At 60.0% G+C, this 16,202-nt stretch overlaps 1 protein-coding gene across 1 annotated transcript in view; it reads right to left on the bottom strand.

Moving 5' to 3' along the window:
* Positions 1-16,202, bottom strand: part of GRIK4 (glutamate ionotropic receptor kainate type subunit 4) — a 331,785-nt gene that overhangs the window by 16,687 nt on the left and 298,896 nt on the right. The window contains exons 15-17 of the mRNA XM_036276444.1: positions 15,148-15,313; positions 13,465-13,690; positions 10,059-10,187 (exon numbers count right to left, since the gene is read on the bottom strand). Coding sequence (XP_036132337.1) covers positions 10,059-10,187; positions 13,465-13,690; positions 15,148-15,313 — 521 coding nt within the window. The remainder of the gene's footprint in view (positions 1-10,058; positions 10,188-13,464; positions 13,691-15,147; positions 15,314-16,202) is intronic.

The raw sequence follows: 16,202 nt of genomic DNA, 5'->3' as shown, positions 1-16,202 counted from the left end.
GGGTGGCACCTGGTCCATCCTTTCAAATTCCTCTCATTCCAACAGGATGCCGAGAGGGAGGGGACGGCGTCAGGCACCACACACTGTCTGCTGCTTTCTGATGAAAAGCAGGCACCTCCGTCCCGCCCTGGCCGGCGTGGCTCAGCGGCTGGAGCGTCGGCCTGCGGACCAGAGAGGCCCGGGTTCGGTTCCCGCTAAGGGCGCGTACCAAAAAAAAGAGAGAAAGAGAAAAGCAGGCACCTCCTTCCAGGACCCTTGCGGGGTTCCCTTTGTCTCCCTCTCGCGGCCCAGTCTGTGTTCACATTCCTCTGGGCACACGTGGAAGTTGTTTCAAATCATGACGAGAACCATCACCTGGGAGCTACTGTAGAGAGCATTTTACCACAACTTCTCTTTGTTCATTCTGAGTGAGCCACACAAAGAGAGTTTTTCCTGGTGACCCTGGAGGGGATCCTGGGTCGTGCCCGTCCAATTCCTCGGGCACAGAGGGGTGTCTGGTGACCCTGGAGGGGATCCTGGGTTGTGCCCGTCCAATTCCTCGGGCACAGAGGGGTGTCTGGTGACCTTGGAGGGTGTCCTGGGTCGTGCCTGTCCAATTCCTCGGGCACAGAGGGGTGTCTGCAGCAGCGAGTTGCATGCCCTAAGTCTGATGCTAATTTGACCAAGCGGTGGTGCGTCTCATTCTAGGCTGTGCTTCTCCTTGTCTTGGGGGTCGTGGGGACCACAGCCTCCCAGTGATGTCTGTTTGGCCCTCGGCCGTGGCAGAAACGAGGCCACTGCACTAAGCAGGCACCAGCTGCTGCGGCTGGGGTGGGAGCGGAAGTCCTGCCGCCGGTGAGATGACAACACTCCCAGGCAGCTCTCTGGACGTCACTGCTTATTGACTCCTCTCACCCTCCTGTTCCGAGAGCAAGTGCAGAGAGCAAGTTGCTGGTGGCCAATGATAGAGCCCTGGCATCTCCTGAATCACTGGGGCCGGGCAGGGTGACGTCCACTGTCTATCTCCCTCTTCATCTGCTCCGTTCTCTTCTCTGCCAGAGAACATCTCGTCCCCAAGCGAGGAGGGGAGAGAGCATCCTGCTCGCTCCTCTTTTCTTCCCGGAAACTGACATCTGTGTCCCTTCCCCAACCGTCCTCACCTTGGCTGCCGTCTTTCTACATCACTCTACAAAAATGATAATTTTTCTATAAATGTACCTAATTTCTACCTCAAATTCCCATTTCCATTTGATTGCCCAAATGTACAGACTTCTCGGTCATTTCAGTTTTAGATTCAGCTAAAGGCAGTGCTTTCTCAGGTCTGCCTCCCCCGGGATGCTTCTCAGGCCGAGGACTGGGGACGGACCGTGTGACGGCGTGGCGGTGGGTTCGGCCCGGGCCCAAGGCTGGGTGCCACGTGGAGCCTGATATTCGTGTCCGGGGCCAGGAACACAGGCTGTCACGGCCCCTCCGCCAGAGGCCCCTGTGCCATCTCTCATGCCCTCAGCTCACTGTGGCACAACATATTTCTGAGGCCTGCTCGAACAGCAGCGAAAATCTTTTTATCTCTTTGAATCCCCAACTAATCCAGGAGTTATCTCTGCCGCTCTCTGCCTCCCAGGAGCACACAAGGCTCCTTCCCAGGGACCTGCCACATTCAAATCCGTCCTGTCCTGCTCAGAAGTCCCCGGCGGGATCCTACTCGTGTCTAGTTTGCAGATGAGGTGGCCTGGCTGTTCCTCCTTTCTCACTCTCTAACGTCCAGCGTCGACTTCGTGCCAAGCTCCCTCCAGGTACCAGCTTTCTGGACTCCAGAGTGCGTTCCCAAGGGATCAAGCGCCACAGCTTCTACGAACATTGTCTTCTGCTGTGAGTTGTAAGAGCTTCTTTGAACGGAAAGCCCGTGTGACTGTTCTTCCCGAGGCAACGGCTGTGCCCGGGACCATGCGTGCTACTGACAGCTCGAGCTCACCCCACCACCTGCTTCCATCATGCACGTCTCACCCAGACCCGGGGGCTGCCGCCAACACCCTCGAACCCGGTCTGGCGTGGCATCAATGTCGAGACACAAGTAAGGCCGTGGAACATTCACGGGCCACCTTCCAGGAATGCTGATTTACTGCAAGTTTAGGTGGGAAAACACTTTTACATTAAATAAACATCCTATGACATTGTCAGATGCAAAGGTCATACCTACTGCAGGACAAAGCAGAGCCTTTCAGGAAATTCTCAGCTTCGGGGCTGCTTTGGACGGTGTCCCCAGACCTCAGTGTGCACACTCAGCTTCCTCCGCTGTGAGTTCTCGCCACAGGACAGTCTGGGACACACTGGTTCGAGTCCAAATCCCTTCGCCCAGTTTGCGATGCCCTCATGTCTCCAACCTGATCCTACTTGCCTGAAGCAATTTCTGAGTGTGAACATGCTGCCCCCACTCCTGAAACCCTGACTCAATGGAGGCTCAAGGTCCAGGCCGAAGGGTCTGCAAGGCATTCCCTGACCTTGGCTCGGAAGGAACCACTTCTTCCTCTGGGTTTCACAGCACCTCTGCAGCCCCACAGGGCCACCCTCACAGGGACCTCTGTGCCTCTCTCGAGGTTCTGACCCTCTTGGGGGGTCACGGTGTCCCTCTCGAGGTTCTGACCCTCTTGGAGGGGGGGCACAGCGTCCCTCTCGAGGTTCTGATCCACCTGGGGGGGCACAGGGTCCCTCTCGAGGTTCTGACCCTCCTGGGGGGCACAGCGTCCCTCTTGAGGTTCTGACCCTCTTGGGGGGCACAGCGTCCCTCTCGAGGTTCTGACCCTCTTGGGGGGGCACAATGTCCCTCTCGAGGTTCTGACCCTCCTGGGGGAGCACAGCGTCCCTCTTGAGGTTCTGACCCTCTTGGGGGGCACAGTGTCCCTCTCGAGGTTCTGACCCTCTTGGTGGGGGGCACAGCGTCCCTCTCGAGGTTCTGACCCTCCTGGGGGGCACAGCGTCCCTCTCGCGGTCTCAGCACGCAGCCCGGGGCCTGACAGCAGCATTGGCAGGGTCTGCCGGGTGCGAGGGGACCGTGCAGACACTGTCACTGCCAGCACCTGGGACGTCAGTGCTCTCGTTTGGGAGGAAACAGACATCGGTGGGCGGCAATGTGCCCGGGTGGAGGTCTAGGGAAGCTGGCTCATTCATTCATTGTTGTTCATCTTTTCTTCCCATTCTGATGACAGATGATATCTGTCACTGGTCCCTGGGATACAAAAATAAGTAAGAGACCATCCCTGACCCCAGTCTCTCGTAGTCCACGAGAGACAGATGTCCTCAGAGACAGGAGCATGTCCGAAGTGCTGATTTGGAAGAGCGGTGTAGCTCCAGGGGCGGACAGGCAGCCTCCAGGTGCTGAGCCCTCTGCCGTGCGCGTGCCGTGACGTCGGAACCACTCGGTGCCCGTCCCTCGGGGCTGACGTGATTGGACTCCTTCTCTTTGTGACAGCCCTGGGGACAGCGTCATTGTTCTTACCTCTTCTCCCACAGAGGGACCTTTGGTAGTGTAGGTGACACTACGGACTGGAGTCCACTGGACTCTGCCCTGATCTGGAATCCTGTCAAAACTGCCTCTGGCCCTGGCGGTGTGGCTCAACGGTTAGCGTGTCGGCTCTCAGACTAAAGGGTCGCAGGTTCAATTCTGGTCAAGGGCACACACTGAGCTGCAGGTTCGGTCCCCAGCCCTGAATGGGGTCATGCAGGAGGCAAGTCATCCATGTGTCTCTCACATCTATGTTTCTTTCTCTCTCCCTCTCTCCTTTCCACTCGGCCCAACAATCAGCGGAAATGTCCTCAGGTGAGGATTAACCAGAAACCCTGCCTGCGGGAAGAGAAGTGTCCTCTGGCTGTCAGCAGGACAGACGGGCACACAGGAGGGACGCGCTGCAGGGCTGCATGCCTGGGGTTGGGTAGGAGAATCAGGGAAAGCTCGAAGGTGCCCGTGCCATGTCCTCATCCCCAGCGGCCAGTTTCACCCCCACCACGGCTTCTGCGTGGGCTGGAAGTCCGCGCAACAAACCCCCAGAGGTGAGCGAGCGCCCAGCAGGGAAGGACCCGTGGTCGGTCCAGGGCTCCGGCGTGGAAGGGGAACCGGGAGTAACTCACGGTGAGGCAGGGGCCAGCAGCAGGATGGGATGGGGTCAGGTCCGTCACAGGCGGGGGAGCTGGGCATTGCACTCGGGTGAGGGGAGCAGAGCGGGGCCGCGGGGTCACCGGCGCGCCCGGCAGAGGCCAGCAGGCTCGGACGCCCCGTTCCGCGGCAGTCTCCCTGCCGCCTGCGCTCAGTCAGCTTTGCAGAGGCAGGCACAGCTGGACTGCAGAAAACTCTTGAGCATAAAGGCTACTGAGGAAAGTAATTACAAGCAGTTTCGGGAGTCACCAGTGTGGCCAGGAGAAGACAGTAACTGGTTGCTTTCGTTCGCTCCTGGTCAGTATAAGCACACATCCCACAGACATTTATTGAACATCTACTGTGTGCAAGGCTCTGTCGGGAGGCTCGGTGCCACCACCCAGGTGAGGAGACCAAGAAACACAACGCGCCGCTGAGTGCCCAGTCCAAACAAGGCACCTGACCCTGCGGGGAGCTGGGTGAGGGAGGGACCGAGGCTCCCAGGGAGACAGGTACCAGACCTTCCTCTGCTTCGCTGACCGGTCAGAGCAAGGACCCAGTCTCTGCTCGGGCCCAGCCCCCCCCCCCCCCGTTTCAGGTGGCTCTAGGTCCACGGTGAATGTCGTTCCTTCCTCAGCTCCTTGTAAGTGGCCCTCTTTCCCACGACTCTCAAGTCCACTGTTACCACAGAGCAACTTTTAAGCAGGCTGACTGACCAACAATCTCACTTTAGTTCGACTATTCTAGGCCTGGTCAGATTTAGAAAGTTTTCATTCATGTGTCTTTTTACTGGGAACAGGTGGCGGAGGAGATTGGGCTGCCCACACCGGCCCACAACGGCCCACACCGGCCCACACCTGTCCACACCTGCCCACACCTGCCCACACTGGCCCACACCTGCCCACACCTGTCCACACCTGCTCACACCTGCCCACACCGGCCCACACCTGTCCACACCTGCTCACACCAGCCCACACCTGCCCACACCTGTCCACACCTGCTCACACCTGCCCACACCGGCCCGCACCTGTCCACACCTGCTCACACCTGCCCACACCGGCCCGCACCTGTCCACACCTGCTCACACCAGCCCACACCTGCCCACACCTGTCCACACCTGTCCACACCTGCCCACACCGGCCCACACCTGTCCACACCTGTCCACACCTGCCCACACCGGCCCACAACGGTCCACACCTGCCCACACTGGCCCACACCTGCCCACACCTGTCCACACCTGCTCACACCTGCCCACACCTGCCCACAACGGCCCACACCTGCCCACACTGGCCCACACCTGCCCACACCTGTCCACACCTGCTCACACCTGCCCACACCTGCCCACACTGGCCCACACCTGCCCACACCTGCTCACACCTGCCCACACCTGCCCACACCGGCCCACAACGGTCCACACCTGCCCACACTGGCCCACACCTGCCCACACCTGTCCACACCTGCTCACACCTGCCCACACCTGCCCACACCGGCCCACAACGGCCCACACCGGCCCACACCTGCCCACACCTGTCCACACCTGCTCACACCTGCCCACACCTGCCCACACCGGCCCACAACGGCCCACACCGGCCCACACCGGTCCACACCTGCCCACACCTGCCCACACTGGCCCACACTGGCCCACACCTGCTCACACCTGCCCACACCTGCCCACACCGGCCCGCACCTGTTCACACCTGCTCACACCTGCCCACACCGGCCCGCACCTGTCCACACCTGCTCACACCTGCCCACACCGGCCCGCACCTGTCCACACCTGCTCACACCTGCCCACACCGGCCCGCACCTGTCCACACCTGCTCACACCAGCCCACACCGGCCCACACCGGCCCACACCTGCCCACACCGGCCCGCACCTGTCCACACCTGCTCACACCTGCCCACACCGGCCCGCACCTGTCCACACCTGCTCACACCTGCCCACACCGGCCCACACCTGCCCACACCGGCCCGCACCTGTCCACACCTGCTCACACCTGCCCACACCGGCCCGCACCTGTCCACACCTGCTCACACCTGCCCACACCGGCCCACACCAGCCCACACCGGCCCACACCAGCCCACACCGGCCCACACCGGCCCGCACCTGTCCACACCTGTCCACACCTGCCCACACCTTTCCCAGTACAAATACACCTACAGGCAGCCTGCCTCTCTCCCGGGAGCTTTCTCAGCTCCACCTGCAAGCCGGCATCTCCGGCACTGCCCTGCCCACCAGCATCTCTGCGCCATGTCTGTCCTCAGGTGCTCGCTGCCTGCAGCACCCCCGTCACTCGGTTCTGGGTGTCTCCGACACCAGGTGAGTTCTGTCCAATCCACGGACGGTTCCTGACACCTTTGTCTGCACCTCGCCCATTTCATTCCTCTCTGAATGAACAGGTGTGCCCTCCACACATGACCTTGGGGGTGGACAGCCAGGAAGTGTGTGGCCTCCCAGGCTCCCGTGGGGAGGGGGCAGCACTGCCCACAGGGCGCACCCCCAGGCCTCACCCGTGGGGAGGGGGCAGCACTGCCCACAGGGCGCAGCTCCAGGCCTCACCCGTGGGGAGGGGGCAGCACTGCCCACAGGGCACAGCTCCAGGCCTCACCCGTGGGGAAGGGGAGCACTGCCCACAGGGCACAGCTCCAGGCCTCACCCGTGGGGAAGGGGAGCACTGCCCACAGGGCACAGCTCCAGGCCTCACCCGTGGGGAAGGGGAGCACTGCCCACAGGGCACAGCTCCAGGCCTCACCCGTGGGGAAGGGGAGCACTGCCCACAGGGAGCACCCCCAGGCCTCACCCGTGGGGAGGGGGCAGCACTGCCCACAGGGCACACCCCCAGGCCTCACCCGTGGGGAGGGGGAGCACTGCCCACAGGGCGCACCCCCAGGCCTCACCCATGGGGAAGGGAGCACTGCCCACAGGGCGCACCCCCAGGCCTCACCCGTGGGGAAGGGAGCACTGCCCACAGGGCACACCCCCAGGCCTCACCCGTGGGGAAGGGGAGCACTGCCCACAGGGCGCACCTCCAGGCCTCACCCGTGGGGAAGGGGAGCACTGCCCACAGGGCACAGCTCCAGGCCTCACCCGTGGGGAAGGGGAGCACTGCCCACAGGGCACACCCCCAGGCCTCACCCGTGGGGAAGGGGAGCACTGCCCACAGGGCACAGCTCCAGGCCTCACCCGTGGGGAAGGGGAGCACTGCCCACAGGGAGCACCCCCAGGCCTCACCCGTGGGGAGGGGGCAGCACTGCCCACAGGGCACACCCCCAGGCCTCACCCGTGGGGAGGGGGAGCACTGCCCACAGGGCGCAGCTCCAGGCCTCACCCGTGGGGAGGGGGCAGCACTGCCCACAGGGCACAGCTCCAGGCCTCACCCGTGGGGAAGGGGAGCACTGCCCACAGGGCACAGCTCCAGGCCTCACCCGTGGGGAAGGGGAGTACTGCCCACAGGGCACAGCTCCAGGCCTCACCCGTGGGGAAGGGGAGCACTGCCCACAGGGCACAGCTCCAGGCCTCACCCGTGGGGAAGGGGAGCACTGCCCACAGGGCACACCCCCAGGCCTCACCCGTGGGGAGGGGGCAGCACTGCCCACAGGGCACACCCCCAGGCCTCACCCGTGGGGAGGGGGAGCACTGCCCACAGGGCGCACCCCCAGGCCTCACCCGTGGGGAAGGGGAGCACTGCCCACAGGGAGCACCCCCAGGCCTCACCCGTGGGGAAGGGGAGCACTGCCCACAGGGCACACCCCCAGGCCTCACCCGTGGGGAAGGGGAGCACTGCCCACAGGGCGCACCCCCAGCCTCACCCGTGGGGAAGGGAGCGCTGCCCACAGGGCACAGCTCCAGGCCTCACCCGTGGGGAAGGGGAGCACTGCCCACAGGGCACAGCTCCAGGCCTCACCCGTGGGGAAGGGGAGCACTGCCCACAGGGCACAGCTCCAGGCCTCACCTGTGGGGAAGGGGAGCACTGCCCACAGGGCACAGCTCCAGGCCTCACCCGTGGGGAGGGGGAGCACTGCCCACAGGGCACAGCTCCAGGCCTCTCCTGCAGGACAGAGAGCCACAGGGACATGTAGAAACACCAAGTCCTTGTTGGCACTCAGTGTTCTTATTCACGACTCCTCTGCTGCCGTCCTGTGATGCAGGGTACAGCTGCGTGTTTTGGCAAGACTGTAGTAGACTAGGGCGAGCTACATGCTTTCTGGAGCAAACGAGGACATTCTGAGAAGGAGGGCGGTTCTAAAATAACTGACAGGGATAAGGGATCTGTAACAGGTGTGATCTGGGACTGTTCTGAGCAAAGCAGGATACGTGTCCCCCTAAAGAAAATCCTGGGGGCTCAGGGACCCTTAACTACACGTCAGTCAGCATCTGCTCTCTGTTCAGCCTGAGTTAATACTCGTTCATGCATTCAATAAAGTATCTGAGTGCCAGGCCCTACGGCAGCCCTGTGAAAAGACGAACTCTGCCCCTTGAACCTGACACCCCGCCAGAGGATGTGGGAACAAACAAATAACTGGATGGAAAATACAGTGTCAGATAGTGACAAAGCCGGGAAGGAAAATGATGCAGGGCACAGGTGCGGGCAGAGGGGTGAGGTGGGGAGGTCTGTGAGGGAGCTTCCTGGGGAGGACAGGAGGAGACAGGGCACAGACTGAGGGGGCAGCCACCCGGAGGCTTGGGGGAACAGAAGGAAAAGCGGAGCGTTTTGGGAGAAGCAGATCAGGTTAGGGCTTGAGGCTACAGAAAGCTTGGACTTGACTCTGAGCGACACGGGACACCAGGGGCAGGTCTGTGCAGACTCCTGCTGCGCTCTCGTTCACATCGTGAGAAGGATCACTGGCTATTGGTGCAGAACACGCCGTGGAGGGGCGAGAAGGGGGAACAGGCTGTTACCCGAGCAGCTACGAGGGGACCGGCTGGGCCAGGGAGGAGTGGAGGTGTGAGGGGATGAGGGGCTGGGCCAGGGAGGAGTGGAGGTGTGAGGGGACGAGGGGCTGGGCCAGGGTGGAGTGGGGGTGTGAGGGGACGAGGGGCTGAGGGAGGAGTGGAGGTGTGAGGGGACGAGGGGCTGAGGGAGGAGTGGAGGTGTGAGGGGACGAGGGGCTGAGGGAGGAGTGGAGGTGTGAGGGGACGAGGGGCTGGGCCAGGGAGGAGTGGAGGTGGAGGGGACGAGGGGCTGGGCCAGGGAGGAGTGGAGGTGTGAGGGGACAGAGGGCTGAGGGAGGAGTGGAGGTGTGAGGGGACGAGGGGCTGGGCCAGGGAGGAGTGGGGGTGTGAGGGGACGAGGGGCTGGGCCAGGGAGGAGTGGGGGTGTGAGGGGACGAGGGGCTGGGCCAGGGAGGAGTGGAGGTGTGAGGGGACGAGGGGCTGGGCCAGGGAGGAGTGGAGGTGTGAGGGGACGAGGGGCTGGGCCAGGGAGGAGTGGAGGTGTGAGGGGACGAGGGGCTGGGCCAGGGTGGAGTGGGGGTGTGAGGGACGAGGGGGCTGGGCCAGGGAGGAGTGGAGGTGTGAGGGGACGAGGGGCTGGGCCAGGGAGGAGTGGGGGCGTGAGAGGACGAGGGGCTGGGCCAGGGAGGAGTGGAGGCGTGAGGGGACGAGGGGCTGGGCCAGGGTGGAGAGGGGGTGTGAGGGGACGAGGGGCTGGGCCAGGGTGGAGTGGGGGTGTGAGGGGACGAGGGGCTGGGCCAGGGAGGAGTGGCGGCGTGAGGGGACGAGGGGCTGACTCAGGAGCCGTGCTGGAAGCTGTCTCTACACCTGTGAGCCAGGTGGACACCGCACACCTACACTACGCCAGGACCCCAGGAGAGGTCTGCCCCTCAGCCCCAGCCAGCCCTAGGTTCCTTCCAAGGCGTGTTGTCTGTGTGCCCTAGAAGGTGCCCGCTGGGGCCTGCACAGCAGCTGCAGGCCGCGCTGCCCCGGGGCGGAGGGAGGCCCCGAGGCCCTTACCTTTGGCTCTGTGGTCCTCCTCCCTGGGGCACTTGCTCCCTTCCCACCACTTGCGCTTCAGGATCTCCAGGCGGTTGCTCTCCTGCAGCTGCAGGATGGCCAGGTCAAACTCGTCCCGGAAAACCGAGCCTGTGGGCACAGAGAGCCCAGAACACAGCATGAGTGCCCCCCGCAGACCACCCACTCTCTCCGGGAAACCCCTGGCCAGTCTGCCTGCCCGCTTAACCTGGGGGTCGTGGGGAGTCCTGCGGGGGCACTGCCTCCTCTGCGTCTGAGGGCTTCGTGGGCAGGCACTCAGGATGTCCACTTTCCTGCTCTCCACCCTGACGAGCAGGGCCCTGGCCACGACCCAGCGTGGGCCAAGGGACAGCTTTCAGGCAGTGTGGCTCCTACCACCCCATCCAAGTGCCACCCCCTTCTTATCCAGGGTAACCGACAGGCAGGAAGCTGGTGCAAAGCTTCCCATCCGCCTCCAGGAGGCCACGGAGGGTGTGCGCAACACGAACCTCTCCCGTGGGCGGTTGTCTGCTTTCTACTTCATTTAAATTATTTCTCAGGCAGTTAAAACTCTTTCTACACTACACCTGACATCTGTTTACCCACCCGCGTGAGAGCCCCAAGGGTGTGGCGGAAGCTGCTCTCTCCACCTGCAGGGAGAATGCACTGTCCCGCCTCCCGCCCTGCGCCTGCTGCTCACCTGCCGGTCACTGTCCGCCCTCCCCCTCACTCAGAAGGCTTCGGTTCAGTGCGATGTCTTTGTCATTTTCCTTGACCATGTTGGTCAAGGAGCTTTGATGCTAGAACTTAGGTTTAACACAAGAACAGCTTCAGTGGACTTGTGGAGGCTCAATGCCCAGCCCACGCTGAGGTCTGGCGTCACTGAGCAGACACTGCCCAGAGGGCTGGAATCAGCTGAGCTGCCCAGTGCTCTTGCCTGGGCTCTGGGAAGGCCTGGTGTGGACAGTGCTGTCAGGAGCAAGCTTGCGGAGGCTGGAACAAGCAGACTTGTGCTCTCACACTTTCATGCACACAGGGTTAGCTGGGGCCTTCGTGACCGAGGGCTGACTCGGGCAAGCATCTCTGCGCAGCTCCGGGACGTGCCCCTGGCCACGGGCTGCGCTCTGACAGGCGAGGAGCTGGGTCAGCTCCCATATCTCTTAGGACTCCGACAGCCCCTGACTCTACACACAGAACCTTCCCCACTTAGATGAGACTTCCCGGGAGCCACAGCCCCAAGTGTGTCTGTGTGACAGATGTGGGTGCCGAGCAACAGGCCCTCGGGAGTAGCAGCCACTTCGCACATCTGCAGAGTCACTACTGGAGCAGCAGACGCTGCTAAGTGGTGGACCAGCGAGCAGTCCAGCCCAGCAAGGATCTCAAGCAGTTTCAAGGCGTCCTCAACTGAGCCTCCGCAGCGCAGCAGGGTCCCAGGGAAGGGTCACCCCACCTAAGCTGCATTTCCTGCTCAGCTCCCAAACCACTTGACTAGTTTTCCATCGCACCCTTGTTCTGTTTCTCACCTTGCTTCCTCTGCAGTTGCACCCTGACCTCCAGCTTAAGAATGACACACACGTCTGTCTTTCTGGACATAACCTCAGCTGGACCTAAATTCCATCACATCAGTGGACTGCAGTGCTCTGTCCAGCCTGGTCTGAGAACCTAGGCTGGCCCACAGCTCACCTTCCTTCCTCTCCTTCCCAGCTGGTAGGACCACTGGCGAGGCGGCCCAGGCACAGCTGGTTCTCTGCATGTTCTGAGACTTGGACCAGTAGCTCCTCAGCTCCGAGTCTCAGTTCTATCCACTGGGATGAAAGAACCACCTCAACCACAAAAGTGGGGAGATTAACTACGACAGCACATGTGAAAATACATCCTGTCATGCACACAACAAGTGCATTTCTGTTCCTGTTTCCTTGGTTACTGGTGAACATTTCTAGACTCAGTCTGCTTTATGTGAACTCTCTATTAGTTCGTCCCATGAAAATTTTAAAGCATTTGACATTTGAGTTAAATTTGTTTTATTGCTAGAGTGTCATCAAGGTGCACTTTAAGCTCATTGTGTGGCTCACTACAGGATCTTGAAGCAAAATGTCAGCTAATAAACTTCTGCATGGGCCTACAATCTGTGGTATTAACGGGCATCAACAGGGCGTGTGGTAAGTGCGGGGGTGCAGGTTTGTGAGCCCCCAAGTGAGGCCTCCAATTTGCAGAACTGCTTGTGTCAGAATTTACAAGAGTTCAAGGATGAAACATATGATTGCCTCTGTTCATTGGCTTGGTTTCAGATCAGTCTTTAAAAACTTACCTGCTTTTATCAAATAACATAGGGAACTCTGGAAAAGATGGGGAGAGCCCCAGTGTTCCCCAAAACAAGCTATGTGTGAGCCACTGTGGTGAAGCGGCAGACCAGATGATTGATTTACCCTCCCAATAATCTTAGGGTGGGCACGAGAAACCCGGTTTCACAAATGAGGTAACTAAGACTTGGGGAGGTTGAAGAACCTAAATGAAGTCTCGCATCCCGTGCCCGGTGCATTCCCAGGTCGGCCTGGCTTCAAGCTCATGCCCCTCACACTTCACAGGGGTGCGCCTATAATTTATAGAGTTCCAAGTTAGCTGGAGAATGGGTGTGTGAGATAAGAGCAAGTGTGCACACATGATGTGCCAACCCCCCAGGGTCTGAGGGCCTCCTTCCTGCAGGACAGCCTCGGATGAGTCAGCCCTGCGCAGTGTGGCTCTCAGCGGTGTGGGGGTCCAGGTCACCTAGGAAACGTCAGATCCCCCACGTCACGACAAGCAGCTAAGGGGCTCCGCTCACCTCTGGGAGAGGAAGGACCACCCCAAGCACAAGTGCCCCCAGCAGCGTCGGGACAACGTTCTGGAAGCCGAACGTCTCTACCCGGCAGCAAGCTGGCACCAGAGCTTCGCCCATCCTCACGCAAGCTACCTCGAAGCAGGTGCGTCGTGACACCCACAGGGGACTTGAAAGCCTTCTCCTCTAATCATGTCAGCCTTCTTTGGTAATAGAACTGTCACCAGGGACACCCACAGAAAAATGAACTCACTTGCGTTTTCCCATCTTTTCCTTCTCCTTCCCCTGCTATTAGAGATCAACAGAGAAATGGCCGAAGGGCAGGAGAGGAGGAAGAAAAGGCCTCAAGAATTCACCAAGGGCCTCAAGACCCCATTTAATAATTATTTAATTACTAATTAATTAGCCCTTCACGTAAGGAAAACTGGTCACTGATTTGTGGAGGCGTGTGGGTCTGCTCTCTTGAAAACTCTCGAGGATGCCCAGCCACAGCCCTGCTACACTGGCTCTGAGCACAGGGGTCGCTGCACGCGCTTGTCCGCGCCCAGCTCTGCCTGCTGAGCTACCCCAGGAGGCTGCCGCTCTCCTGCATACCCACTGGCATGCCAATCCCATAGCCCTTGGTGTCCAGCAGGCCCCCGATCTGAGTGAGGTTGCAGTTCCGCTGCCGATAGTACTCGTTCATGGTGGACTCCAGGAGGAAGGCGTAGTTGGAGTTCAGCACCCTGGCGATCCCCTCCTCCGTGCTCTTCACAAACACGCTCGGCTGCTTGGAGTACATGTAGTTCCACATGCGCTGGTAGGTCTGGTAGCGGGAGTTCTGGGCAGGAGCACGAGGGAGCGGGGTTAGGGACAGAGAGGGAATGTTAGTTTGAAAAGGGAGGGACTCGCCCTGCCGTGTGGCTCCCTTACAGCGCCGGCCTGTGGACCAGTAGGTCGTGGGCCGGATTCAGGCCAAGGGCGCCTTCCTCAGTTGCAGTTCGTCCCCTGGCCTGGTCGGGCTCCTGTGGGAGGCAACCAGTCGATGATCTCTCTCACATCGATGTTTCTGTCTCTCTCCCTCCGCTCTGTCTGAAGATAAATAGAAAAATATCCTCAGGTGAGGAGTAAAAAAGGAGGGGATCAAAGTGGACCTTAAAATTCTGGCCCTTCTGCTGCTCAGTCCCCTCAGGATAGTCACGCCCCTTTCCTTCCCACCCTCTCCCAAGAGCCCTGTGCCATGGAGGAGGGGACGCCTTCACGAGGCAGGGGCAGCAGGGCCCGCGGCGTGTGACCCCTGCTGGCGGCTGGGTGGCCGGCAGCTCCTCTGCCCCAGAGAGGGCTCCCTCGCCAGGCCCCTGTGCTGACGGAAGAATGGACATTCTGGTGTGTCCTTCGCTGTCTTTCAGGACGGGGGCAGTGACCTCAGGTGCACTGGGGACTTCTAAAGAGACACCATCTTCAGGAGCAGGGCCAGCTCTTACACCAACCCTAAGTCATATCAAATGATAACAAGACCGTGATCATTCTGGGGTCTCTCCAATGCTGTTTGCAGGATGCCACCCCGGGTCCCTGCCACCAGGAAACTGAAGGCCTCGACCTTGTTTCAAGTGCAAATGAACTTGGTTGGTGAGCCGGTAAATCTGCTCGCTAGGGATCCTGAAGGTGCGGAAACTGCTTCTGCCTGGTCCAGATCTCCAGCCTGGGCAGCAGCCCCTCCATCTGGCCTTGCAAGGGAACCTCGAAGAAGCCACTGGGGTTCTGAGCTGAGACCCCTCTAGTCTGGGATCCCTGAAACCAGTGCATTTAGTGCAGTGTCCCTACCCTTCGGTCATCTGCGTATTCATCTCACCTTGCTCTGTCTACGTGCGGCCTATCAAACTGAACTGACTTAGAAAACATTCAAATAGGTACATTAGCCTCATCCTGTGCAGTAAAATAAATAAAGGCACAGATTAGATTCACTGCATATATTTTTCTAATACTCATTAAAAATAAATATGAAACTACTGCAATGAAAAAATAGTTCTGCCAAATAGTACCTAAAATCATCTCAACTACCACCGATCGTCCGTGTACAACACTGTGGGACAGGCTGACATGAACCCAAAGTGCTTTGGCACCTCGCGGCAGGGGTGTTCTTGGGATCAGGAGAAAAATGAACCTCAGGTTAACCTCCAAACTAGATGCCCAGATGAGATGATGGGGTGAGGAGAGATGTTTTTATCTCCCATGGACAGATATCTCAACTTCCCTCCGCCCAGTTCCCGATGCTGGTGAGCAGCCAAATGGCCTTACTTGGAAGAAGGTCATGCTGGAGCCTCCGTGGATTGTGCCGTACTCGATGGTGGTCTGGTCAGCCAGGTCGTCCACAGACTCGATGGGCACGTCCATGCGCTGCACCGTCAGGAAGGCCGCCAGGTTTGCCGTGTAGGAGGAGATGATGATCAGCGTGAATGCCCACCTGTGCCGGAAAGAGCAGGAAGTCGTCACCGGTGGGCACTCCCAGGAGTCGGGCCCCACCCCTCGTCCTGCTGCAGCTCAGGAGGGACCAAGCGCCCCCCTGGAAGCAGCTCTCGGCGTAGTGGGGGCCGAGAAGTGGTGCAATGTCCATAAACTGCTCGTGAGGGCTGCCTGGAAGACAGGTGTTCCTCCTTATTTTCTAAAGGAGGTGATTTTGGGTTGTTGATCATTAGGGGTGTGTCCATGCACATGAGACCGTTTGGGAGACTCTAGGAAGGAGCTTGGGGTGCAAGCTCTAGGGCTCTGGTCAGCGCGGGGCTGTCTCTGCGCGACGCAGCCAACCTCCGCTGAGCTGAGTACCCGCCAGGAGCCGCGGGCGCCACCTCCTGCGCCGGTACAGCTCAGAGAGGTGTTCCTACCCCAGTGTTGTAGATGAGGAAGCTGAGGCTCGGAGAAGCAAAGTAACTTGCCAAGCCACACACTGATAAATTCATATTTTAAAACCAGTTCTACGAATTGTAACAGCAGAAATTCTTAGGACTGTTGAAAGCACCTTTGAACTGCTCAGACGTTGGAATTAGAAAAGACAATGCTTATGCTATTTCGGAATAGATGGTTGTTTTGGGGGTAGATCAAAATCATTTAAAGTTGCAGTAATTTTGCAACTCAGGCAGCACACGCTGAAGCCCTCACAACCCTCTGTTCACGGAAGCAGCTTAGACAAGCGCTGTGGCTCCACACCTGGTGCGCTTGCCTGTGCGGGTCAAAGGTGCTCTGAGCACAGCTGAGGCTGGTGAGCACGGCTCTGCCGCCCGGCGCTCGAGCTAACACGGCCTCCTGCGCCGTAAGGTGCTGCCAGCCAAGTGCAGGGTTTGCACAGGACGCAGCAT

Source organism: Molossus molossus, unplaced genomic scaffold, assembly GCF_014108415.1.
Source record: "Molossus molossus isolate mMolMol1 unplaced genomic scaffold, mMolMol1.p scaffold_m16_p_22, whole genome shotgun sequence".
Lineage (NCBI taxonomy): Eukaryota > Metazoa > Chordata > Mammalia > Chiroptera > Molossidae > Molossus > Molossus molossus.
Note: the sequence above shows the minus strand (reverse complement) of the source record. Positions and strands in the feature narration are given on the sequence as shown.